Source organism: Pseudorasbora parva, chromosome 16 (assembly GCF_024679245.1).
Source record: "Pseudorasbora parva isolate DD20220531a chromosome 16, ASM2467924v1, whole genome shotgun sequence".
In the NCBI taxonomy this organism is placed as follows: domain Eukaryota; kingdom Metazoa; phylum Chordata; class Actinopteri; order Cypriniformes; family Gobionidae; genus Pseudorasbora; species Pseudorasbora parva.
In genome coordinates, this window is record NC_090187.1 from 36,978,962 (window position 1) to 37,006,326 (window position 27,365).

Sequence of the window (27,365 nt, forward strand, 5' to 3'; positions counted from 1 at the left end):
TACATGACTGACACAGCTGATAGCGGCAAACGTCCAAACACACGTCTGGCTGTCTGAGTCATATCTCTGGGTCTTAGCTCTGATGACTATCGCTACTGTCTGATACAGCGTCTGCTCCTTGTGTATATGTCTGAAAATGTGTCTACAATAGCTTACCGTTTCTATATTCACCCACCTTATAATTACTCCAGCCAACCTGCTACTTATGCAACCAGTAAGCCCCTCAAAATAACAAGCCGACCGCAGAATAACACCCAAGACTGAGACGCTATATAGATGGAAACATTCAGAAACCTCTTACTGAGTTGTGTATATCCTATGTTCTGGCAACTCAGTTCAGATAAAAGGTCTAGCTTTTGTTCTTGTTTGGTCAGGCTCAGGTGTCTTATGTGAATGATGCGACAGAGACGGCCTTGTTTTGTCTGCAGCGCCCATCTGTTTTTAAACCAATAAAAACTTTTGATGAGGTAGGGAACGTATTCTCCCAGAGCTCAGAAGGTGGATGTGTGATGAGAATAGACCCGAGACAGATGAGACTCAATTTGGTGCGAACGAAAACCAGGCCATGAGGGACAAAAGTACAGCCTGTTCAATATGTCAGATTGCACCTGAATGTCGATCATTTACTCAAGAAGATTTTTAGTGTTTCAGTTGAACAATCAACTCTCAGGTGCACAGCTTACCTTCTGTTTATGATCAGGCCACCTGCACTGATATCAAATCTCTAGCTGTTAAGTTTTATTTATATAGTTTGGTGATATTTATATGTATTATTTATATATTTAATTATTGTCCTATTATGTTCGATGCCTGATATATATATATATATATATATATATATATATATATAAAAAAAAAAATATATATATATATATATATATATATATATATATATATATATATATATATATATATATATATATATATGTTTAAGTTTAATATTTTATTTTAGCTTTATTTCAATGACCAAAAATTATTTTTAGTAGTTTTAATTACCTATAACAACACTGTGACAACCATTATGGCCATATGCATTTCCTAGTTTACAACAACTCATGTTCATGAGATGATCTATAATTTTATGTTTTTGAGGAGTTTTGTAGAGGTGTTCGTATACTGTCTCTGTGTCCTTGAAGCTAATGAGCTCACACACACTTACAATAACAAACAAAAAAACAATACCTGCCCCCACCTTGTTAACTTTACTAGTGTTTGTCCCATGGGGTCATGCAGAGGCACCAGACAAAAGCTGTTCACCCCCCACCCCCCACAACAATACAAACACACACACACACACTCATTGACCTGTCTGTACAGAGCGCGCTCCAGCAGCTGCCACATTACCTCCTGTTCAGTGGCTCTGTCTGAATGAAGCACTCAGCCCCTTCCTTCCTTCCCTCTCTCACAGGTCCACATCCCTCTTTCCTCTCCTCTCCATCCTGTGGAATTCTCTTTCATTCTAAACATTTTTCCTCTTTCTCAGTCACTTTTATCCCCATTATTAAATGGTAGTTCACCTAAAAATGTAAGTTCTGTTATCATTTACTCACCTTTATGTCCATCTAAGCATTGCTTCTTGAAGTCACATGGAGCGTTTATTGTGCTTTTAATAATTTGACAACCCTAGTTCTCATTCACTTTCATTATATTGAAGAGTGACCAGGATATTCCTCAAATAATCACTTTTGGAAGTCAAATGGGTGAGTAAATGATCATTTTGAGTGAACAGTCCCTTTAACACGTAGCCTGCAAAATGCTCTCACACTTATGACCCTTTTAAATGCAAATGGAGGAACATTTCGTCTTTGAAACTCACTTTGGACGATGAGTTTCTTTTTCTTCTCCATTCTCTTTCTCCATCTCTTTCATCCATTTTCTTTGTCTTTTTCCCCCCCAGAGATAATAAAGTTTAGCATCAGTCTCTGTCTGCTCTAGCCACAGGGAAAGTGTTTGACCTGGACATTTCCATGGTGACGATCGGCAGTGAGAAATTAATCAACCACTCATCTTATATAAGCCTCTTGTATAAGTACTTTTCATCTACAAGTACCTTTTCTGAAACAACGCTTAAATGTTGGCCAGAAACTAGCTTACAGTAGTGTGACAGTAACTAAGATTTTGTCAAAACAATGAAGTTTATCCAGGAAAATTTATTTTTCCTAAAAGTTGCATTGTAGTGTTTTAAAATTGTATATTTTATTTACATTGTACACACAGATTTATAGTCGATTAACTGCTCTTTCCTCAAATGTCTCTTTCTTAGGTATCACTGGGGAATCTAATTATTTTAGTGAATTGGTTTGTTAAAAAATTATTAATTGAATGAGTCATTTGTCATATTTGGCAAATTGCTAAATGCTATTGTTTGTTACCATTGTTGGTGGTAACACATTACAAGTAACGTTATGTAACTTCAGATTACTTTTTTCAAGTAAGTAGTCAAGTTACACATTACTTTTGAATTTAACTAAATGATAACTAAATATCAGAGTTACTACTTGAAATAAGTAAGGCATGTTGCTTTGTTTTCCCATTTATTGACTCGCTCCTCTCCTGACCCCATGTTGAAAGAAATCGGGAGTAAGTGCAGAGGTGCAGTGGGAACTTGATGGTTATTGTAGTTCTAGATATGTGAGCATGCATATAGTCCTTTCATTTGTATTCCTCAAAATGAATAAAAACAGTGAAAACACAAACTCAGAATATTACATAAACCTGCAATAATTAAATGTCAAAAATTGATCCACTCAACTTAAAATCTGAAACTGAGTGAACAATTTGCAAGTTGGATTTTTTACAGTGTATAAAATATGACAAATGAATGTGTAAAATTACACAAATATAATCTCAAATTCCTAAGAAAATATTGTAACAGATTACTTATATATATATATATTTAGGAAGCCATCACTCCTTAAATTACAGTGCCATTGCTAATACAATGAAAATAAAAGACAACATACCACGTGGAGTTTGATTCATATTGAATCATTGACTCTTATGAGCAGTTTCTTTGAATGAATCAGTCAGAAAATCTCAGTTTGGGCTCTTTTGTCCCAAAAATATTGTTTTTGCTTACAAAGGTTTTTTTTTTCTCTCCAAAAGTTTAGTTTGACTGTAGCTTAACTGCTTTTAGTGATAAATAGGTCCAAGTATTTTCAAAGCAGCTTCCAATTACTGCTGCTTGATAAATGTTGATGTACACCAGAAAACACCCTTGAGGAACCAGCAAATTTTCTGTTGTTGTTTAATGCACTGTGCTTTAACGTTTTACTTTATAATTGATGGAGAATGAAGGTGTGATTTATTCTGGGCTGTGAAGATGCTAATAGATCAATTGATCAAGTCAAATGTCCCCATCTCTGTTATTTTCCTTCATTTATCCTCCTGCTGTTGCCTTAATGTTCATGTGCTTGTGTTCTCTTGTGTGCATTTTCAACAAATGAGAAAACATTCACTGTCACCGAGTCATCGACTCGCCCTTACATATAAACCCCTGTGAATCACTCCCTAAACATCCAGTCCTGATTGACAGAGAGAGAGAGAGAGAGAGAGAGAAAGAGAGAGAGAGAGAGAGAGAGAGAGAGAGAGGGAATTGTGGAGAAGTGGGAGAGGGCAGAAAGAGACAGACAGGGAGACTTGGCATACTTTCTATAATGGAGGGAAAGTTCAACAGCTCATGATGTCATCAGTCCTCCAGAGTCTTTTTGCTTGGCAGGAAAATATTCTTGTGAAAAAGAGAGGCAAATAGCCCAGAAAGCATACAGCACTCCTTTTCTACGGCAATTTGCTTCTGCTTTTCAAAGGCAGAGCAGGCAAGTGAGATAAGACAGGAGAAGGAAGACAAAGACATCAAACCACATAAAAAACCTTTCTGAAGGTTTTTATCCAATTCCAGCAACAATGTCAATCACCTAATTAATTTATTCGTTATTGTCAGCACAATCAGGAACAGGAAGAACGTAACACTCTACCATTTGTGTAAAGCATTTAGCCTCAGCATTTTTGTCAGTATATAGTCATTTATTTTATTTTTTATTTATGTAATCACTATTTTTTGATAATTCAGCTGAATTACATACGTTACAAATGAATTAATCTCATTATGTTCTTTATTTTTGGACCTTCATGGATGTAAGCCAAATGACATGATTATTTATAACTAATCAACATATTTGTGACTAAATGGTTTTAATATCGATGTGGTAAATTGTGACATTGCTTGTCAACCTGTAAACAACGAAACTCTCTGCTTTGCGTTGTGCCGAGCAACACCCTGCATTGTTCTTTCCTGTATTGACATATTTCCTATTGAAACAGGAAGCCTAGACATTTTTAAGACTTTAGTTAGATTGTAGAATGGGGATGTTGATTCTACGAAAATCTGTGGAGAGCAGCATTAGTCATCCATATGTTATAATATATTTTATCAATATACTGTAATATATATTTGCTGTTGTATTAGAATAGAAAGCATTTTAAATGATTCTATCTGAAGTAAATTTTGTCAGTTTTAGAGTACGTAAATGTATGGCTTTAAAGCTAACACACGTACTGAAAGATTTCATGGCCAAGTTCCTCATTTTGACTTTTTTACTACACACCTCTGTATTGTTGCATTACTCCACATTAATCTTATTTAAATAATATGAAGTAGTTCTGATTACTGCAAATATCTATATCCGGTTGTTAGGTTTGACGTCACGTGGCAGCACTTCCAGGTCCAAATGCTCTATCTATACCACAAGAAAAACTACAAACGGTGCTAATATACACACACAATGTGGTGTAAAACCTTTTTCTCCATACTAAAATCCCAGATGGCCAGACTGTGATTCATCTTTTATAAATCGTTAAAATATTAATGTCTGTAACGCTGTGACCATAGAGACTGTTGTGTAGACTGTAAGTATTTTAAATGTTTAACTTTTTTAAAGGTTTGATGTTTAATATGAAAAAACGGGCGTTGATGGCTTTCTCAAGTGAAACGAGTTGAGGCTTGGACCCAGAAACGGTGTTCCTTACGTCACGACTTAACAAGTGGATACTCTCAGTAGCAAAACTGACACAGTCCTACTGTTGCTCATACGGCTCAGTCCTGGTCAGAATGTCTTGTTCCTTTGCAAAGAATGGATAGGGAAAAAATAAGCCCATGGAGTTAAAGAGCTCTCTCAGCTGGTCTGAGTGCTTCTCATTATTTTGGCATTGTGTGTGAGAGTGTGTGAATGGATAGAGGAGGCTGTGGAGGTATGCACGCATGCTTTTGTGCATGTACAATCACGCATTCCTCCATCTATGCGTGCATTAGTGCTCTGTGTGTGTATGCGTGTGCCAGCACTACATGGTGACATCTCAACCAGCTGCTCGCAGGCAGTAAAGCCTCTCGGGCGCTATTGTGTCCAGCCTCGGTGTCCTCTGGCTTTAAGGGAGACACTACAGGGACTGTCCCTCACCCGGGCAGCACAGGGAGGGCATTCATCTGTCATATATGCCCTACGTGAGCCTCTCCTCTCTCTCCTCCAGCTCTGAGGACAGAGACACCATTCATCAGAGCACTGCCACTCTCCACACAAGACCTTTAAAACACACAGGGAGGGATTCACACGGAATGAATTGCGCCCGCTGATAGCGTAGTTTCTTTGCTGTCTGCGTTGTTTTGCCACCGAACGACGCAAGCAAGACCAAAAATGTTGCACTAAATGCAATTTGTATGGCACAATTCTAGATACTGTGGGTACTGAGGAGTTTCTATGTGTGTACAGAGGTGTATAATTAGCATTATACTACAGGGATCCGAAAGGAAGACATAGCTGCAGGCTTTGACTGCATCCCATTTCACATCACCTACTATCCTAGATATTATGTTAAAAACAGAAGGTCAAAAGTGCTCAGATAATGTACTATTTCCACAGGAGTTTTCCGAAATTTATGATATCAGGTTTACTGATGTTCAAATGGCATAATCTCTAACTACACTCTCAAAAACACACTTTTACACCAACAGTGAAGTACATGAAAGGTGGTAAGGTTTGATAATGTTTTATTTGAAGTCTCTTGTGCTCAACAAAGCATTTATTTGTGAAAATACAGTAAAAAAAATATTCTTGTGATGGCAAAGATACATTTTAGCATCATTACTCCAGTCTTCAGTGTTGTATTGTCCTTCAGAAATCATTCTATGTTGATTTGGTGCTCAAGAAACATTTCTTATTATTATATTTGTTGAAAACAGTTGTCCTGCTTAATGTGTTATTTTACTTTTTTGCACCCGATTCCAGATATTTAAATAGTTGTATCTCGCCCAAATATTGTCCTATTCTAACAAACCATATGGAAAGCTTATTTATTCAGTTCAATTGACCCTTATGATATTTTTATTTTTATTTGTGGTCCAGGGTTCACACATGTATGTAATTTGATGCAGCCTTGCTGAATAAAAGTACTTTACTTTCTTCAAAAAATACTGACCCCAAACTATTGAACAAAATGTACTTTTGTGTGCATATGCAAATTGAAATTCAGACTGTGTAATAAGTATGAAATGAAAGATAGATGCTTACCTCATGGTAAGTTCCAACTCATGAGTCTAAAAATCATTAATTATGAAGTGATTTTGCCTAAAAGCATTCTGCATTCAGCATTTTCTTGTTTCTTTCTCTCTTTAAAACTTCCATAACAAACACAGGAAGATTTTAAGCACTAGTACAAGAAGATTAAGACCACAAATTGTGCACTTTGTCATGCCGCTAAAGAGAATTATGCTATAGACCTTATGTAGGCCCGCTCCTTTTAAGCGCTGCGCTCGTTGTGTTCTGACTTCTTGTGTCTAACAGTACACAAAATGAATACAAACTACAAGGTCAGCCATCACATCACAATGACGACGGCGTAACAAATACCAAATTGCTTCCACCATGATCCATGAATTGACGCCTCCAGTCCGAAGTGAGTTTCCCACTGATAATCACAACTTTGTGATGCCGTTCATGCGGAGCTCATCTTGTAAATACGATCATTCCTACATGACTCAAATGCAGCATGTGTCCTGACAGGGGAGGTCTGTTAGTAATCAAACACCTGCTGGCTATCTGCTGTGTTGCATCAATCACCTGTTAGCTTGAGCTCAAAACTCTTGCAAACCACAGTGGACTCACAGTAGGAGAGCTGTAGACAGGGGTGTGTGGGGGACATGGAGAGCACTGTGTTGGAAATTAGCCATTCCTTTCTGTTCTCCTGCACAATGCCCCTCTCCTGAATCACTCAATACGAGAGGGGAGGCTTACAGAAGAATAGTGGAGAGCCTTGATTGAAGCTAAACTCCTCTCTTTCTTTTTTCAGTTTAGCAGTTTCCGAGGGTTTCTGCTGTTACAATACTGATCACAATCAGCCAATCAAGCACTGTGAATTTGCTTTGAGGACAGTGATAGAGTGCTATTGGTTGACTGTGGCTTCATTAAGATGGGTGATACACGTGTCTATTGTCACTGTGGCAGGCTTTGGTATGTTTGTGCCAGAGAAGGGGGGGGTGCATACTGGTCCTGGGGGCCGAACTGCAAATATTTGTTTTACTGTCAAAGACCAGCCGAACTTGTGGGTGGCATTGTAAACGAGAGGACAGATGGAGTCCATGTTGTGTAAATGTGCCGGGAAGAGGTTTCAAGCAAATAGACAAAATGTAAAAATCAATGTAGCATTACACTATAGTCACAAGCCTTGTTTACACCTGGTCTTGGGTCTAGTGGTGCTAAAGTAGCATTTTAAAATGAATCGGCATGTATTCAGTGCTGTCCACTTGTTGCCAAGAATGGATCCATGTGTAATACGTGATCATTTGTGAATATAAACTCAACCTCTTTGTCTTTCTTCTCCTGCAGAATGTGTTGGCAAAGGCCCTGTACGACAATGTGGCGGAGTCTCCAGACGAGTTGTCCTTTCGGAAGGGCGACATCATGACCGTCCTGGAGCGGGACACGCAAGGCCTGGACGGCTGGTGGCTGTGTTCACTGCACGGTCGTCAAGGCATTGTTCCTGGCAACCGGTTGAAGATCCTTGTGGGTATGTATGATAAACAGCAACAGCAGCAGTTACAGCAGTTGTCGAGCCAGCCCAGCCCAACCCAGAGCCAACTCAACCTGCCTCAGTGTGCCTACAACAAGCTTCCCCCTTCATCCCAGTATACGGCCATGCACCCCGCCTTCACCTCCCCCAGCTCCGCCAACTCGACCAACCCAGACGGAGTCTACATGCTCCCCCCCAGCCATGGTCTGCCTGCCCCCTCCAGCCACTACCAGGTGCCAACCGGCCCCCAACCTCCACAGCCCCAACCTAAAGCCCCCGCTGTGGCAAAAAAGCAAAGCCAGGCACAGTACACTTCCACCCCACAGGATATCTACCAGGTGCCCCCCTCCATTAATGTTCCAGGCCAGGACATCTACCAGGTGCCACCCACTGCAGGAGGGCCGTGTCCCGGGCAGGACGTGTACCAGGTGCCACCCTCTATGAACCAAACACAGGACATTTACCAAATTCCGCCATCCATAGAGAGAAGCTGGGACTCTCCTAAACCCATGGGAAAGGTAGGAAAATGTCTTGTCTTATATACACATGTATATGTAACACATTTTAGGGCATTTAATTTCATAACAAACAGCCAAAAAGACCAAAAACTTGGGTTTTGTGGAAACCCCATATACTATTCATAATAAAGTAAAAATCTTTGAACATGAAATCAACATAAAAGTATTACATGTCCTATTATGAACGATTCATTGGTCTGTAATATAAAAACATAATATACATAATATAATGTATAACTTTGTCCACTGCTATAATAATACATCATATCTGGTAAGTAAAATAGGAACAGCATTTAATATTGACCATGTTTATAGACAAGGATGTGTGGTGAGAGATAGAAAACATACAGAAAGATGAGAAAATATATAGACACAGGGGTGTGTGAAGGAGGAGAAGTGGTGAAGACATAAATAATGCAGAGTTTGATAACGGCGGTATATGTGGGCAGTACAGTGTGAGTAAGCACTTTTTTGAGTAGTAACTACAGGTTGAAGCTGTGGGCAGTGAAGGTCCCTTGAGAGAGCGTTGCAGGCCACTCTTAGGGCACTGAACCATATGCCACGGCTGCCACAGTGGCGGGGGAAATGAAGTGTAAAGATGGAAGGTTGAAGTGAGGAGAGGTTCAGCTGCAGACCTACTCAGTGTTAGCCACCTGTCAAATCTGTTCCACCTACAGCCATAAAGATAGAGAAGTTACCAAATGTCACTGGTTCTGGTCACTGTGACATGGTTGCATAAATATTAAAACTATAGCATAAAGAAATGCTATGCTGTTAGATCATTACTTACTTTTTGATTATATGAAAAACTGAATGTGTTTAGGCCATGACTATAATATTCTTATTGTGTGTAAAGTTTCCATTTCAAAGAAGTTCCTTGATGCAGTAAAGGTATCAGGTTATATGGGGTACCCACAGTTCTGGAAAATCATAGAAACTTAAATGTGTAGTTTCAGGAAAAGTCTTGGAAATTAATCAAATATATTTTAAAGTCTAAGGCTTCCCAGAGTGCGATTTGTGAGGGAACTGCAGACGGTTTGTTGGTAAAAATAATATTAATAACTATTTAAATAATTAATGTAAAAACTTTTAAAATAAAATAAAACAGTTGTGAAATAAAAAAGAAAGTGAAATATATGAAGTAAAATGAAGTACAAAAAAATGCATGTTTAGTTATTGTAAAATTGTTGGCATGGTTTTTGTTGTAATCGTAAAATGGTTCTGTCAGCCAGGAATTTTAATCGATATGACACTGGTGGAAAAATAAATTAAAAACCATCCTGCCCTTGGAATTTTTGGCATTGGAAGGCGAATCTGAAAATAATCAAAGTGAATACCTGAACAAGATGTGAATTCTTAGACGGTTTCTGATTCCTCACATTTTGCAAGTGGTATCAGCTTTAGCTCATCTTTGATTTGATCATTTTGTATCATGCTTTTGTCTATCCCGAGCCATGGTTTTTCAAGCTACCTGTTTTTTCCCTTTACCATATTCCCTTTCCACAGAGTCAGTCAGAAAGTAGTAGTAGTCCCAGCTTCTTTACAACATACTTTACTGTTGACAGTCAGTAGTCTGTGCTGCAAACCCAAAGGCTGGAGGATTGGTACTGATGGCAATGACCCAGGAACTTACTAAATACCATGAATGCTACAGTGAGGGGAGAGAGATGGTGCGGATCAGTAGTCAAAGAGTGGATTCCAGTGAGCAGCGCGGTGCTTACGTTATTCAGGATTTGGTTCTGCAATGAAGCTAAAAATAATGCAGCATGTCTGCTTCCAAAATATTCTGTCATTGCAGTTCTCCATCTTTGAATACTGTTGCTAGAGCAGTTGACTGAAAGATAAACAAGAAAACAAGACTTTTGTTATCCCTCTCAGAAGCATTAGTTCTATGTTTCTATTTGCAATGCTTGTCTTGGGGTTTTTCTTTCATGTGGCTTATGGGGGGAGATTTTGAGGCGTTTTCTTTTAATGTCCTCTATTATGATCACTTGTCCTTGTGCCCACAGTCCCTTCACCACTAGCAGTTTTTCATTATGTGATAAGAGTTCCTGTTGAGAGAGAAGAGGATGGATACATGCGTACGCACACGCATACACACATACACAGAGAGCGCTAAAAAAACACCTTTATACTTTTGCTCTGCTTAATAAAGGAATGTATTTCAAGGCAGAAAAAAAATCCAGTCAGTTAATTCTCTCAAGGCTCACGCATAACAAAATGAATGGCAGCCGTGTGTGTGTGTGTGTGTGTGTGTGTGTGTGTTATGCTGGGGTAAAATAGAGTTCAACTGAGGCTGTCCATTTTTAAGCATGATTTTTATTCTAAATAATTGCATTCAAATAAATAAATAAATAATTGAAAAAAGACAAAAGGATAAAACTGTGAACTTAATGTTTTTATAAGGTGATGAACCACTTCCCTTAACCCATGAAGTGCTCCGAATGTCGTAAATTAATTAGAAACAATGGTACAATATAATGTTGGCTGTGTAGGTCATTGATTATACCTAAAAAAAAATTCACTTCAGTTTGAGTTTGGTAAGATTTTTCAATTTTATTCAGAAAGTATAGATTATTTTGATCAAAAGTGACAGTAAATGCTTTTTAAATGCATAAAATATTTCTATTTCAAACACATTTTGGGACTTTCTAATTATCAAAAAATCATTGAAAAATCATTAATCCTGTTTCCAAAAAAAATATTATCCATCAACTGTTTTCAACATTATTAATTATAAGAAATGTTTATTAAGCACCAAACAAGCATATTCAAATAAATTTTAAAATGTATTTTTTTTCCTATTATATATAGAATTGTATATTATATATTTCTATTATACACAAATATAAGTTCTAATATATTAAAATATATGAAACAATTGTAATAATAATTCACATTATTACTGTTTTATTACTGTTTAATTTTTGATCAAATGAATGCAGCCTTGGTGGGCGTAAAATAATTAATCAAAAACAGCTGTTCTACCGACTTCAACGTTTGGAACAGTAGTGTACATGGTAAACATTTTAGAGTATTGAGTAAACAGTAAACTTATCATATATTCTGATATTTAAGCTGTTTGAAAAATATATTGATTATGGGAGTAAATGGTCACTGTTGAACTCATATGCAGGGATTTTTGCTTTCATATTGACATCAACTTCTCATTTCTTTCTTTGGAATCATAGGTAGTGTAATTTTTAGAAATGTTGTTATAAATCCTAATTTCAATATGTTGTGGTTATGCTTAACTATGGACACATTTAGACAACACTGTGGCAGCAGTAAGAGGAGTTATATGATCATTGTGGATGGGGTCAGGGTTAAGAATGAAGGATTGTGATAAAGCAGCTGGAACAACTGAGCTGTGTGTCACATCAAAGACATGCGCAGGCAGGGTGTGTCAGCACGCGACCCACAAAGCCCCTGCACGCTTCTCCAACGGGCAGGAGTTTAAGTCCTCCCTTACTTTCCCTTTCTGAACGAATCATCATTGACTCTTTTTTCATTGAAGTCATTTCACATCGTGCGATACATTATAAGAAATAGCCATAATTAAATATCACATAAAAAAAACCAGATAAGAATGAACACATTATGGCATGCTTCAATCAAAACCGATTCTTACGAAATATGACCGTAATGCCGGATGTGACCTTCAGTTGCAAGAATAAGATTTGTACATGTTTGTGACTCACCGCCGCTAAGACTCGCCCTGGTGTCCTGCTTACACATTAACCAAAGTGAGCTTACACTATCAACTCAAGTTGCACATTGACCATTAGAGTAAATAAAACTGACGGATGAAGAAAGATTTGAGCGTAAGCTCGTTCCTCCGGTTTAGGACCACATGAGCGTGTCACAAAGAGGGTTTGTGGGGGAGGTATTTAGTTATATTATGGATGCAGTTGAATGGACAGTGAAGAGGGGCAGCAGAGGTGGAGAAAGAGCCTGGCCTTATCTCTTTAATAGGCCCTGCTATAGCCATTCGGTATGCTGGACAGATAGCTGGGGTTTATTAAGGCAAGTTGTGCTGGGAAACAGGAAGGGGGAGATGGCAAAGGCTAGATTGAGATTCTGCTGTTAGTTTGCCATACTGCCTGTTCTGAAAGTAAATGTGTAATCTTTGGAGACTTAGTTGAGGCTGCTCACCTGATCAGGCAGGGGGAGAGGAGGGAGAGGGAGGAGGTGTTGGCTTGGCTTATCTACAGGACCAGGCAGGCAGTGTTTAGAGGAGAGGGAGGGGAGAACATTGCGAGGAGACAAAATAAAGGCAGACCAGAGGGATCATAGATCCCTACTCCAATGACAGGTCCACAGAGCTACGGCGGTATGGAGAAACACACTAGTTTAACATCTGCTATCATAATGTTATCAATGTGTTAAGCAATGTTATGAGTGCATTTCGAGCATATTTTTTACAGCACTGAAGGGCTCTGCTGAGAAGGAATGTTATAACCCAGCCATTCCAGCAAAACTGAGCCATGGAATGCTGTCACCTAGTCATTTTAGCAAAGAGGAAGATGATAATGTTTCCTCACTAAAGCCTGATGTTATTTGCTTCAGTTCAAAACCATCTTTTGCTCTTGCGCACCCAAGAAGTATTAATCATTTCTTGAATACTCCCCTTGCCTGGCATTGGTTGACCAATGGTAATGTAACAGGGACAACAAACACAATTTCATTCATACTACACATATTAATACTATATAGAACATACTTTTTGGTAGACTTTTAGTAGGTGAACACATTCACTATTAACTACCTCAATAAACAAATTTACTGTTTACTAATAGTTAGTAATGTAGTTTTTGTAGCATTTATGTTTATGTATTGGGCAGGATTAAGGGATGTAGAATATGGTCATGCAGAATAAAGCATTATATGTACTTTATAATTACTAATAAACAGCCAATATCCAAGTAATATACATGTTAATAAGCAACTAGTTAATAGCGAGAACTGAACCCTAAAATAAAGGGTTACCTCCTTTTTTATTTGGTCACAATTAAAGTAAGTTTCAAACTAAATGTACCTAGATAGTATGTGATTTCAGACACAGTGACTGTTTTGGGCTGGTTAGGATGCTCAAATAAACAGTAATATTTTCAAAGAATCTACAGAGCCACAGTATTTACTTTGTCTATGCTATTTCTCTCCAGAAGTGAGAGGTGAAAAATTGTGAGTATCTCTAAATCCGTCACACAAACATTTCTCAACTTGGCTGTCTACCATTGTTGTGCTCTTGTGTCTTTTTGACTGTGAAACAACCAGTGTTGTCTGCATATTAGCCAGCATATACTGATACTCACTTTCATTTGGAATCAACTGAATGTTGTTTGTTTAACGTGTCTTTATGATCAAATTATTTTTGCTATATTTTTCACTATTATCGCTTTGCAAAATGTGCACAGGGTATTGGGAATGCTGCTGGGTACTTGTGTGCATCTTATGGGAATTTCCCTCACTGGCTGGCACATCTGTAATCTACTGCTCCTCTCTCCTCTCACATTCCTGAAGACCAGAGCTGCTACTCCCTGCCTTTAGATAGTCTCAGCCTCAGACGTCCCACCCATAGACTGTTGGCGCATATGGCATTCAAAATGGGAAACACTGTGGGAGTTTCAAAGTCTTCATCTGGTTGAATTCTCCAGGATTGCCAGAAAATGTGTGCATTGCGTTCTTCAACAATCCACCTGGAAACAAAGTCATTGTGATGAAAAACACCAATAAATATAACTATTGAATATCAGTATATTTTATTATATAACTGTTAAAGGCAACAAGCCACTCAAGGCCAATGCATTACAGTATTTACCACTGAAAAGGTGGTTTTAGGCTTTAGCAACACATTTTTGCATTCTATGCACTACTTTTAGTCCGTGTGTCCCCAGGAGTGTTTTTAGGCAGCTGAAAAGGCGCTCTGCTGATTCTATATAAAAATGTTGATACAATGTAAAGTATTTGCATTGGCTCTTGTTTTAAATGATTTTGTTCAGTTAATATGCTTCTTCTTCTATTGACGTTGTACAATCAGAATGTGGCAGTTGGTCAGTGTTGTATTTGTCCTGCCCCTCCTCCACTGTGATAGGTCGGTTGTGTAAAAAGTGACAGTGATGAGAACTGTGTTTTACTCAAGGTTGAACATTTGTCAACTCTTGGCGACCAGTAAAAAATGCAGAACGCTCGTTACACTCATTGTGTTGTAAAAACACAACGCTCCCATTAAAAACAATTGAATACGCCAATCAGCTGCCTGCAAAAGCGCTTTTGGTGCTCAAGGCCCTGTTTATGCCTGGTATTAAGATGTGTTCTGGTTGATGGGATCACAAGCGGACAACGCTAAATACAGGTGTAAACAGGGTCTAAAATGTTTTGAGCTTGTCCACTATTTACCACTTCCAGAGGTAGTCAAAAACGCATTTAATATTCATAGTGTAAACACTCATGTGGTCGAATGCTTTCAAACAGCCACAAAAGGCTGACTGCTCTCCACCCACTGACCTCACATGTAAACATTATGGGAAGAGCGCTAGCTAGATGGGAATTTAAACTTTTTCAGCTGAAGACCCAAGTTTGGTTTGAAGAGGAAAAACGTACCAGTAACAATGTTCTCTCCCCATTTCTGATTTCTAACGCTCACTCACAGAGTTTGGCATGATCTTGCGGCTATCAGAGCAGAAACAAAAGCTGTTGTTCTCTGTATGTTTTCCCTGTATGTAAATTGTATGAAATTATTTCGTCCATTAGATCAAAAGATCAAAAAAACTCCATTGCACGACCTGCCAGTTTAAAAAAAAAACGTTCCTCATGGTTTGCATTTTTCGAAGCAAAAATGCATTCTGTGTGAATGGCTCATAAGAGCACCTTATATTTAAATGGCATCATCACTGTTTTTCATTAAGTTACATAGATTGTGTCAAATGTTTTACCATTTATGATTTATGATTCTTTCATTCAAATTAATGCTTCAAATTAATTAATATAGATGATTCATTCATGATCTGGACATCCCTGCCATAGGCATTTAATCTTTCTCTGTGTTTCTGTTTCTCCTTTTGATTCTTTTCTTCTCTGTGAGTACCTCAGAATATTGAATAGAGAGCCCTTAATGGTTGTTTAAATAGTCTTAGTTCCCCTCAGGGGCCTGTGTGTGATTTTAGGTTTGTATCTCTGGGCCTCACTGCAGTGCATTGTGGGCTTTTAAAGAGGGACTTTGATATTGACCTCACATCACAGCACACGAGTGAAGCATTGGCTGCTCCAGGGCACTGCGCCTCACATAGCCTCATTACTCTCTCTTCAGACTGCACACGCTGACTCTGAATCAGCACATATCCACCAGCAGTCTCCTGTACTTAGTAATGCGATGCAGAGAGTGTGTCTGAAGACAACACGGCATCCATTACAAGCAGTGTGCCTGGGCTCAGTGTAGCGGCTGCAGGTTTCTTCTGATGTGGCTCGTGTGGAAGATGGGGAAAGAGAGAGCGACTAAAAGAGTAAGCAAGTGCTGATGCAATGTTTCCCTTACAGCTGGAGGAGATGCAGGAAGTAGCGTGATGACTGGGCAGTTCTGAACACGGAGCTCATCTGGTCCACCGATGTGCTTTATTTACAATTCCCTGAGCTTCAGAGCTCAGTTGAAATCGCATTGTATCCTCATGACTGGGGTTGGGGAGTAAGAAACTAAAAAAAGAAACTAATTTAACTACATTTTTCAGTAGCCCAGCAAGAAAATCTTAAACCAGCCTAAGCTGGTCTCACAGGTCGGTTTAGAGAGGTTTGGGCAGTTTTTAGAACCAGCTAAGACTAGCAATACTGCTGATTTAAGTACAGCGGATCCAAAACAATATAGTTTTTCCAGTGAGTAGTGCTAGCGCAACAGACTGATATTATATATCGCATTGTGTTGGACATGCAGCTTTGCATGGGACCATTTACACAACACCCTTTTCAACTAAAAATGAAAAACTTTGTATGTGTTTTGGCCATTTACACAGCAACAGTGTTTTGGGGTCCTGAAAATGTGAACTTTTGAAAACGTTTCAAAATGCAATTTTTGAAAAACGATACCATTACCGTATTTGCGTAAACTAGAAAAACGTGAACTTGTGAATACAGTGATGTGCATGCGTATTACGTGTTCTTTCTATAGGTGTGTAGTGTTTCTTTACAAAAAGTGACATGGCAAACAACTGGCCAGACATGTATATTACAGTGTTTTAGTTGTTATCGTGGATTGATTGCATGTGGAAAGGGAAAAACATTTTTGTTAGTACATAGTTGATGTATAAACGTAACCTGAGACCATAATCAAAAACCCTCATATGTAATGGTCAGATCATTTTTTAGTGAATCATTCCATTCATTCCTGTTAATGCTCTGGTTCAAAAATCATTCGCCAATTCCTGTTTATTATTTTGTTCCCTATTTTTAGTTAAATCATGGGCAACAAACAAGGGAAATTAGTGAACAAATTTAACTAAAATGATGGAAAAACGAATCTGCATGACGTGCATGGCTTCGTACTTGTGCTGCATTTTATGTATTCAGTATATTTATGTGTTTGGCATTATATGTAATCATATGCATTTCATTTTATGTATGTAGCAATATATTTCATTAAATGCTGCTCTAAATTAGTGTATTCGTTTCCTTTTATTTAGTGTATGTATATCTTTTCAAGTTTAATGGCACACTCCAATTGAGATAAATGCAAATATGACTTGTCAATTATCTATTATTACTATAACTTTTTTTAAATATTCCCCTCTTAAATAGCTTTAATGCAATTAGCTACTTTTTTAGAAGCTTGTAGTTTTGATGGACTGTAGCTTTAAGCTTAAGAAACTTCAGCTAAGTGACTGTCTTCGAGGACACATCACTGTTGGACACATCGTGTGTCCATTTGGCTTTCACCTTCAGGCCTCGGGAGATCTTGGTTAGGTCAGTCAGGATCAGTGAGGGGGTCTTTGTGCTTTGTAACCTTGAGCATGTCACTTTATAAGTTAACACAGCCACACAGCCACAGGTCATGTACAATAGAGTGTGAAAAAGACAGCATGGGTGTCTGAAGAAAGACAAAATATGAATCTTCCTAGCAGGATCTCCTCTATTACCTGCTGTGGTCCCATTTTCTGCTCTAACAGTGAGTGCCGAGCCGGGGGACGGGAGATTGACAACTGAAGGAAACAGAGGAAAACGGAGAGATCAGTGGGACAAAATTAGGAGGCTGAGCGGTGATGACGGGTGGAGCCGCGGGACGAGGTTTCACTTCTCTTGCGCTGTGTCCTGTCATTAACGTCCCCACATAGCCAGCAGCGGCTCGGGGAGAGGAGGGGAGATGGGCCAATCCGGGCCCCTCAGCGTAAACAGCAGACCACTGCGAGCCTTTATTTGTGCTCCAGTGGCCTTCATCAAAGGGCTGGAATATCGCAGGAGGCCACAGGGTTCACTTTGTACTGCAGGGAGTTGAAAGGACTGAAAAAACACAGATCAGAGAGAAGAACAGGGGGCCTAATGGAGCCACAAACTCATTTACTGCGTCTTCACACACGCCGTATGTCTTCCGCTGAAGAGTACACACAACCTTTGCTCCCTATGTGTTGTTCATCATTTTATTTATGTTCATATATGCGCATACTAGTAGGTTTAAAGGAGGCATGGTGTCAGATTTTAATTGGCTCGCTAACTTCAGCACCACAGGCTAAACTCAGTGGTCACCATTTAAACTGTCTCTGTGATGTTTTACATCTTTCCCTGAAGGTCAGAGGATACAGGAAATTACAGCTAGTTCTGAAATGGAGACCAAATGTTGCCTTATGTAAAAAGCTAATATTTATTGTCACTTTTGCTTTAAAAAGAAAGTTCCCACAAAAATAAAAATCCTGTCATCATTTGATTTAATCACCCTTATGTTGAACAGAGAATATTATTTTGTCCATATAATGAAAGTCATTCGGGTCCAAAAAGCTATTTAAATACTATTTATATTTTTGTCACTGTTATGTTTGACTTTAGTTTATTTTTATTGGATTTTATTTTAAATAATTTGTTATCTTTTTTATTTTATTTTATTTAGTTGACAAAGCAAGGCAACATTTCTATTTTTTCAATAGGACCATTTTCCTATTGAACATTTTTTTTTCCAAACAATATTTATGTTATTACAGATTTCTTTCAGTTGATAAAAAACTTGTTTTAATAGATAGAACTTGTTTTATGTTAACTGTACAAAACAAAATCTGTTGTGTTCCTGAGAAGAACTAAAGTCATAAAGGTTCGGAACCATATGAGGGTGAGCAAATGAGGAAACTGAGCGATCACTTTAAATGCACTTTCACGGCTAAACTTCTTGAATGATATCTCTTTTGAGTGTCTTTCACTTCCCCAAACATGCACAACGGTCTAAGGAACTGACTAACCTTTGATCACTGGCCACAGGGACGGTGTGGTCTCCAAGGAGACACACTCATCTCAGTCTTATTAATAGGTGCTACGGACAGGCCTGAGTGTTGTGTTGCCAGGAGAGCAGAAGGAAAGGAAGTGTATGTGTGTGTGTACAGAGGTCTGCACATATGCTGTCTCAGTTATACGCACTATTGCAACCACCATTGGAAAGAAACAAGAGAACAGAGTGGAAGAGCAGTGAGATGAAACCAAGAAAGAAAATGCGAAAACAAAGATAGTAAGACTAGGCTGAGCTTGTTTGAATTCCACAGGTAAATCGTTTGTGAAAGAAATAGAAAAATATTCATTTTCTCTCTCTCTCTCTCAAAAAAAATCAAACTGTGGAGAAAGAATGGTGTTTTTACAGTTTGCGTAATGATCCTTATTCACAGAAATCAAACAATGAATATCAGTCAATGTGTTCCATCACCAGAACTAGCTGGAGCAAATTTGAAGCTGCCTTTTATTTCTGATCTCATTCTTGTCCTCTATATCTTTATAATAAAATGTAACATGAGAAAATGTAAGTGGTGCATTCGTATGCAGGATTTGCTGCCACAGCACTTGAGTAGTAGGTCTGTGGTTTAAGTTTAAGGGATTTTTATGCCTGATTTCATAGTGTCCTAGCAAGCAGCACTAATGAGTGATGGTTAAAACATATCTTTAAGGGATGTTTTACGCCCAGCCTGGTCATGGCAGTAATGTAGGGCATGTGTCAGGGGGCTTTGGGGAGCTGTTACTGGAGATCCGTGTGGATTAGTACTCGAGGGCTCGCTGTCTCCAGGAGCCCCTCCGGCCTCTTGCCCCACCAGCCGTCCCTTCACACACCCTCACATGTGGCACATGCCACATGGTACTGGCCCCAAGCAAAGCTCATATTCACAAGTGTTGAGCTAATTAGCCACTGATTAATTCCACACCCGAGGATGACGTTGGGTTTATGGCCTATAATTCCTCACTGCTACCCTGCTTTTTCTGTTCCATTCTGGTTGGCTGTTAATGTTTCAGGGATGAAGTTTCTGATCTGGGTCAACCAACAGCCATCTTTACTTAAACCATTTTGAGTTTTAACTGACCTAATTTGAAGGATTAGCTTCAGCTGAATTGTGTTTTTGCAACAGGGAAACTCTTTCCATGTAATTGTTTAAAACTATAAAATAAACTAAAAAATATTAATTTTGTAACCAAACTTGTCATCAACACCCGCCAACCTGCCAAATGCGGGTGGATTTCACCAGTGGTGTGTAACACTGTCACTCCTACTAGCCACTTTGGTGGGTTTGTTTGTATGTATATAAGTTCAATATAGTGTTGTCAAAAGTATATATATATATATTTATTGACAAACAAACCCACTTCTCCTCACTCACTAATTTCATTTGCTCCAGATGAATATTGTTGCTGTTACTAGGCTTGAATTTCGGCGTAAGATTGTGCGCATTGTGCATGATATTACTCATTACCGCACATTTTTTGCTCATACCCAAAGTGTGTGCCGCCTCTCAGTACTAAATTGAGTTCTTTTAAGCAGCTTATTGCACTTAAACACCCAAAATACAAAATCTTGGCGAGTATTCATGTAGACACAGTCAGTTATGTAAACAGTTGAGAAAGAAAACATATGTGTAACAGTATAATGGATCATTGTGTCAGGTTTTAAAGTGACATCAGCCTAATATACCAGATTTTTCCCATGGTATCGATGTCAAAATATAACTTTGGAAAACCACTAGACACAGTGGCTGGTGAGCAAAAAAGGTAATGTAAAGCCATGCTTGTAACATATTATTTTCGTTTTTGTCATCTAAAATACTGTTAATATCAGGTAAACCGTATTAAAAATTGTGCTCTGTCATATAAACATCTGGTCAGTGAGATGTTAATTCAGAAGGATTTATTGATTTGCGTTATTTTAATGATTCAAACCATTTACTTGACTGATTCGCTGACCTGCTCTTAAGAGTCATATGTTTATGAATCTGACTGAAGGATTTAGGTTTTGCATGCAGTAATAGTGAAGACAATACAACAGAAGGATGTGTTGTCTGTTTCTTGTCTTTGTATTATGTCTTTTTTAATCATATCTTACTCGGACAGCAAAATCATTTTGCCATGGAACTGTAGATTCAGCTGCTGTGCAGTGCTGGCACTGAATATCCCTGCAGGAACACTGCATTCAAGTGAAACACAACTTTGAAAGACTTCCCACATTAAACTTCTGCTTAAAAACCTTAAAAACAACCATGGTCAAACCTGCACTTATTCAGGTTTACATAAAATTTAGAAGTGGACTTTCAAACCCACTCAAAAGGATTTGGGCAAAATATTCATCCAGTACATCTGTAAATGTGGAAGAGGGAGACTGTTCTTTGGGGACAGCAAATACGTGTGTGTTCATAGTCCAGATGGGGCCCCACTGGCACCCACATCACAACAAGTCACAGAACCCAGCTGATCCTCTCCGCAGGCTGTGCTCACATGCCCACAGCTGGAGACGCCTCAACCCAGTGATGGACAGCTTTCACTAGGGCACGTGTTTACCACTGTTAGACATGACATCACCTCTAGTTAAAGGCATTATTGCAAACGTCTTTCAATAAATTGCACTTGTCCCTTGAAAAAAAAAAAAAAAACACTGTCACACTGAGGCACAGTTTCAATTGTATAGCCACACGATGTAAACATTATGCTTAGAAAATTGAGTTTTGTAGTTATATTAAATTTTACAACTTTGTTACCAAAACAATGTAATTCCACAAACCCTAATCGACTATAAAAAAAAAAAAAAAACTATTAATTATACACAACAGAAGAATTCAATGTTTGGCCCCACTTTATATTAGGTGGCCTTAACTACTATGTACTTACATCAAAAAATAAGTACAATGTACTTACTGTGCCCATATTGTATTGCAAAACACCTATGCTGATATTTAGGTAGGATATGGGTAGAGTTAGGGACAGGTGTGTTGATATGGGTCAGTTTAAGGGTAGGGTTAGGTGTAAGAGAAGTGCCAACTGTGTAATTACAAATGTAACTACAGAAATTAAATACAGAGGTAATTACATGCAGGTATTTTTTATAATGTAAGTACAATGTAAACACATGTAGATACACAATAAGTGCATTGTATTAAATGATTAATTACAATGTTAGTACATAGTAGTTAAGGCCACCTAATATAAAGTGGGTCCCAATGTTTATTCAGTGCTTTTATGAAATTATAAACTTCACATTTCTGCTTTAAAACCCTCTAAAATATGATTCCAAGTGGCTCTCTGTATCTGTGTACCTCCATTTTAAAAAAAAGAAGGAACAAGAGATTGGTTAGCCAGACCCACATCAAGATGTTTGGTCTGGGAACTCACCATTGACAGGTCAATCCGAGGGGCGGGATAAAAGGTTGTCTTTCAAACTCCCTCTGCACGCGATAGGATAGCGCTACAACCAACCAGAGCAACGTGAAGCGGAGCTTTTTGACAGATTAAACATTCGCTGTATCCGGTCGGCAAAACTCCGAACACATCTTCCCTTTTTAAGAATGATTTCAGTGCCGTTCTTTGTTCTTTTCTTAGAGAAAAGCTTAACTCCAAGTCTTCCAGAGTCGCAGTCAAAGCTGATTCGAAAGACCGCCGTTCGCCAGTTTCTGTGTTTACTAGTAGCACGCAAGTGCAACTCTGCCGTCACTATGTTAAGCCCCGCCCACCGAGTCTATACACGATGTGATTGGCCTGACCAGGGTTTGGTTTTTACAGCTCAGAACTGTATTGAGAGTTGCTAGACGACACTCGCGGCAGATTAGATTTGCTACCGCTAGGGTGCGTCTAGATTTCTAGGCTAGAGGTTGGTTGCAAAAGTGAGGAGAAATGGATCTAAACGCAGCAGTTTCAAAAAGAAACAAAACACTCAGGAGCAAACTTGAGGCAGGAACAGAAAAACCAAGCACATTTAAAAATAATGGACAACTGAACTGAAAAAAAAAAAAAACTTGAATAGGCCAAACTAATCAATTAACGAAAGATCAAACAACAAATCATGAAGGAAAATGTTTGCTACTGAAATGGCTACGGCTATGTTCACACTGATTATCTATGTATCCGATTGGAATCTGATCTTAAATTGACATCCACATTGTGTATCAGAACTATAGCAGTGACGTTGCTTTGGTAGACATACGCCAAAAACAACAACATTAACCGTAAAATAGAGGGTTTTGCAATACAGATGTTTTCTTATTTACAACAAGACCATGTGTAGCCGCCGCACTGGACTACTGCATCTTATGAGGTAGCAGCAGAAATGTTGGAGGCTGGTATGGTATAGCTTTATTTCATGCTGTCATCACTGCCGGTCTCAAAACATGTTGCAGCAATTTCTGCTCGTCCAGCACTTTGCAACAACACAGCCTTGTTTCTGCAGCGACTTTCAGCATGCTTTCTATAACAACGTGACATTCACATTTTATGCGCCATGAGAAATTCACACACACCATGCAAAATCCAGTCAGACTGAAACAGATTTGAAGAAACTTGAATATAGGATTTCACATATGAAATGAATGTAGCTCAAAATGGATTTCGGATTTCGGATTTGGACTGACAGTTTGAATGAAGCTTAAATAAACAGAAAAAATTCCAAGACTGGTGGAAATTGAGGGTAAAACTGAAGTGTACATCATGCCAACACACACAGAACCCTGACCTGCACCCCCCGCTCTACACACAGTAAAGAGGACAGCTTGCTCCACAGATGGCCATGAAGAGAGTGTTGGTAGGGGGCTATGGGGGAAAAGCTTATGCACAGCCACTTATATAGAGAAAGAGTGTGTGTGAATATAGCATATGTGAAGGTATGTGGAAGCCCTTTAGCGTTTGGACTTTGACCCCTCATTATGTTTCAAGCCTCTGGACGCAGTTATTTGTGGCACTGCATTTAAATCAAAGCCAAGCTTGGGGCCAACTTTGCCAAATCAAACTTAAGAAAATGATTGAAACTTTGATTCAGAAATATTTTGGGATGATATTGGACTCTGTGAATGGGTTTTAGAAAAGGGGGAACTGAAATGAATGGCTTGTGTGGAATGTGAGACTGGCTGGAATTAAGTTTATCAGATTACTCCATTCACAACCATTTTGCATTTTCTGTTTGGTGTTATTACATTAAAACATGCCATATGGTTTGAATATGGATTCTGAATTGAGTTGTTTTTAAATAAGAAACATTTAAAACTGAAGTTATATATGTAAATGTATAGTATGTGTATGTAGATATAGGAACAGTTTTGGATGTGTTGTGTATGCGTATGTGGTTGGTAAAATGTGACCTTTTTCATGTTGTAATGGTCTTTTAGAATGTATTTATAACTCATTAAGTTTGTCTAGATGTTATGTGTTATAAAGATCAGTCCATGACTGATTTTGTCTTTTAATTTCTCAAGATTTTAACCAATTATTGAACGCTGATTGTGATTGTTTTCATCTGTGAGTAATTATTGACCTTTGCTTACGTTGATGTACCTTGACCAAGGCTTGTTACTGAAACGTTAAAAATATACGTAGAATTGAATGTGCATTTTTTTAACAGTGTTATTATTAAATTAACATAATTATTCTTGCTTCTGTGAGTTAATGAAATTCGCTGACCTCCGATATTTGAAAGCCTGACAGAAAAATTGCATACATTTGAAGAGCTTTGAGTTTAGAATTATCATTAAGATATCTGTTTAATTTGTTGTCGCAGTTAAAATGTAATGTTTTGTTTCAGGTATACATTTTTAATGAGATCCCTCTGAGATCTCAGTAAAAGGTATTCGGTTTGCAGGCATAGATTAAAATTAGTGACATCCATGGTCCAAGGAGCCAGGCCTAGCTGGAATGTCTTCAGCAGACCTGGCTGCACTCTTTAGAGTGGTGGCATGTGTCATTGTGTCAGCTGGGGTAAGGAGGTCACAGCTCGTCGATGCAGCAGGGGGTACAGGGACTTTTGTAAAGCAGCCTTTGCAATCTGTCCCTCTCTTTAGGGTTGAACCTAATGGCCATGTAGCTGCTGTGATTGTGACTCTTGGCCAGCTGTCATGGTGCAGGGCAACACAGTCAGACGGTCACCGCTCCCCTATTGTTTCCTTCCACACCAGGGAGTGTTTACCTCTTTGTGACATCATCATTACAGGCACTTCACCCCGCCCCCCAGAGATTGTTGTGACAGCTGGAGGCCTGGACACACCCACTCTCTATGGCCAGACCCTTTCAGCTATATTGATGAGGGCTGGAAGATGGCAGTCCACCATATGTGCCATCTTTGCTCCCCAGAGCAGCGCTCATTGATAATTCACATTATTGATCGATGGTCATTACGACCGGCCCTTCAGAGGCTCTCAGCAGGATGGAGTGACTATTACTTAAAGCTAAGCACAGGTCTGAGAGGGCACTGAAATAAAACAGGGTGCACAGTACTAAAGGACCACAGTGTTGGCAATATTTATGTATATAAAATCTCAGACAGTGACCTGTAAGCAATAACAGAACGTTATTTCATAGTTGTCGCACAGTGATATACACAGTCTATAAACAGGTGTTGCACATCATAACTGTTAGTGTGTGGTGTATTTTTGCATGGCTGGAACAGTGTGTTGAACTTGTTAGATAAGTAAATATCTAGATAGATGCATAACTGAACTCAACTAGATAATTGTATGGATACACTATATTGCCAAAAGTTTTGGTAGGCCCGCCTTTACATGCACATGAACTTTAAATACATCTTATTCTTAATCCATGGGGTTTAATATTAAGTTAGCCATATTTGCCGCTATAACAGCTTCAGCTCTTCTGAGAAGGTTTAGGAGTGTGTTTATGGAAATTTTTGACCATTCTTCTAGAATCGCATTTGTGAGGTCAGACACTGATGTTGGATGAGAAGGCCTGGCTCGCAGTCTCCAATTTAATTCATCTCAAATGTGTTCTATCGGATTGAAGTCAGGATTTAGGACTACACAAGTTGTGCAGGCCAGTTAAGTTTCTCCACACCCAAACTGTTGCCACATATTTGGAAGCATGAAATTGACTAAAATGTCTGCTGAAGGATTAAGAGTTCCTTTCACTAGAACTAAGGGGCTAAGCCCAACCACCGAAAAACAACCCCACACCATAATCTCCCCCAACCAAACTTTACGCTTGGCACATTGCAGTCAGGCAAGTACTGTTCTCCAGGCAACTGCCAAAGCCAGACTCGTCCATCAGATTACCAGACAGAGATGTGTGATTCGTCACTCCAGTGAATACGTCTCCACTGCTCTAGAGTCCAGTGGTGGCGTTCTTTACACCACTGCATCCGATGCTTTGCATTGCTTGGTGATGTAAGGCTTGGATACAGCTGCTTGACCTTAAAAACCCATTTCATGAAGCTCTCTATGCACTGATCCTAAGCAAATCTGAAGTCCACACGAAATTTGGAGGTCTGTAGCTATTGGCTCTGCAGAAAGTTAACGACTTCTGCGCTCTGTGCGCCTCAGCATGAGCTGACCCCACTCTGTGATTTTAAGTAGCCTACCACTTCGTGGCTGAGTTGGTGTTGTTCCCAATTGCTTTAACTGTGGAAGTTAAACTGTGAGTTAACTGTGGAATATTTATTAGTGAGGAAATTCACAAATGCACAGGTGGCAACCTATCACGGTACCACGCTTGAATTCACTGAGCTCCTGAGAGGGACTCATTCTCTCACAAATGTTTGTAGAAGTGTCTCTGCATGCCATGCTTGATTTTATACACATATGGCCATGGAAGTGATTGAACACCTTCAATGATTTGGAGGGGTGACCCATTGCTATTGGCAATATAGTGTATGTAAATAAGTAGATAGATGGATTTCTAACTTAAATCACCTCTGCCAGGCTAAGTGAAAATACAGAGTGTGACAGCACCAGAGGTCGTGTACATGTGGAAGTGTCAGATGAAACACCTGCAGTTCATCCTAATGTGTGTGAAAGTGTGTACGGCACCGTGGAGAATGCAGCCATTTACCACAGCGGTGTCAGAGAGAGGTCGTGGATATGTGGATGTTCTGGAGATAGGGACGGTGTGGTCCACGGGTCACAGGGTTTATCCAATAAATCACACCAATAACACGCTTTTACCTCACAGACAAAAAATCCAAAGGAATTTATCATTGATTTTGCAATGCCATTTGGGAAAAAAGGGCAAGAATCAGGCAGAGGGGTGAGATACGTGAAGAGAGAGAGAAGGATGGGAATTAACAGTGACAGATTGCCAGCTTTCTTTAATGAGAACGGCTTAATTGGATGGTTAGCAGGGATCTAAAGTGACAGTCTGTGTGAGTGG

General features: G+C 39.0%; 1 protein-coding gene across 2 annotated transcripts in view; it reads left to right on the plus strand.

Annotated features, from left to right (window-relative positions):
* The window catches only part of bcar1 (BCAR1 scaffold protein, Cas family member), a 91,826-nt gene that overhangs the window by 47,591 nt on the left and 16,870 nt on the right, over nucleotides 1–27,365 (plus strand). For both annotated transcript variants that reach the window (XM_067418883.1, XM_067418884.1), the window contains exon 2: nucleotides 7,875–8,576. In XM_067418883.1, coding sequence (XP_067274984.1) covers nucleotides 7,875–8,576 — 702 coding nt within the window. The remainder of the gene's footprint in view (nucleotides 1–7,874; nucleotides 8,577–27,365) is intronic.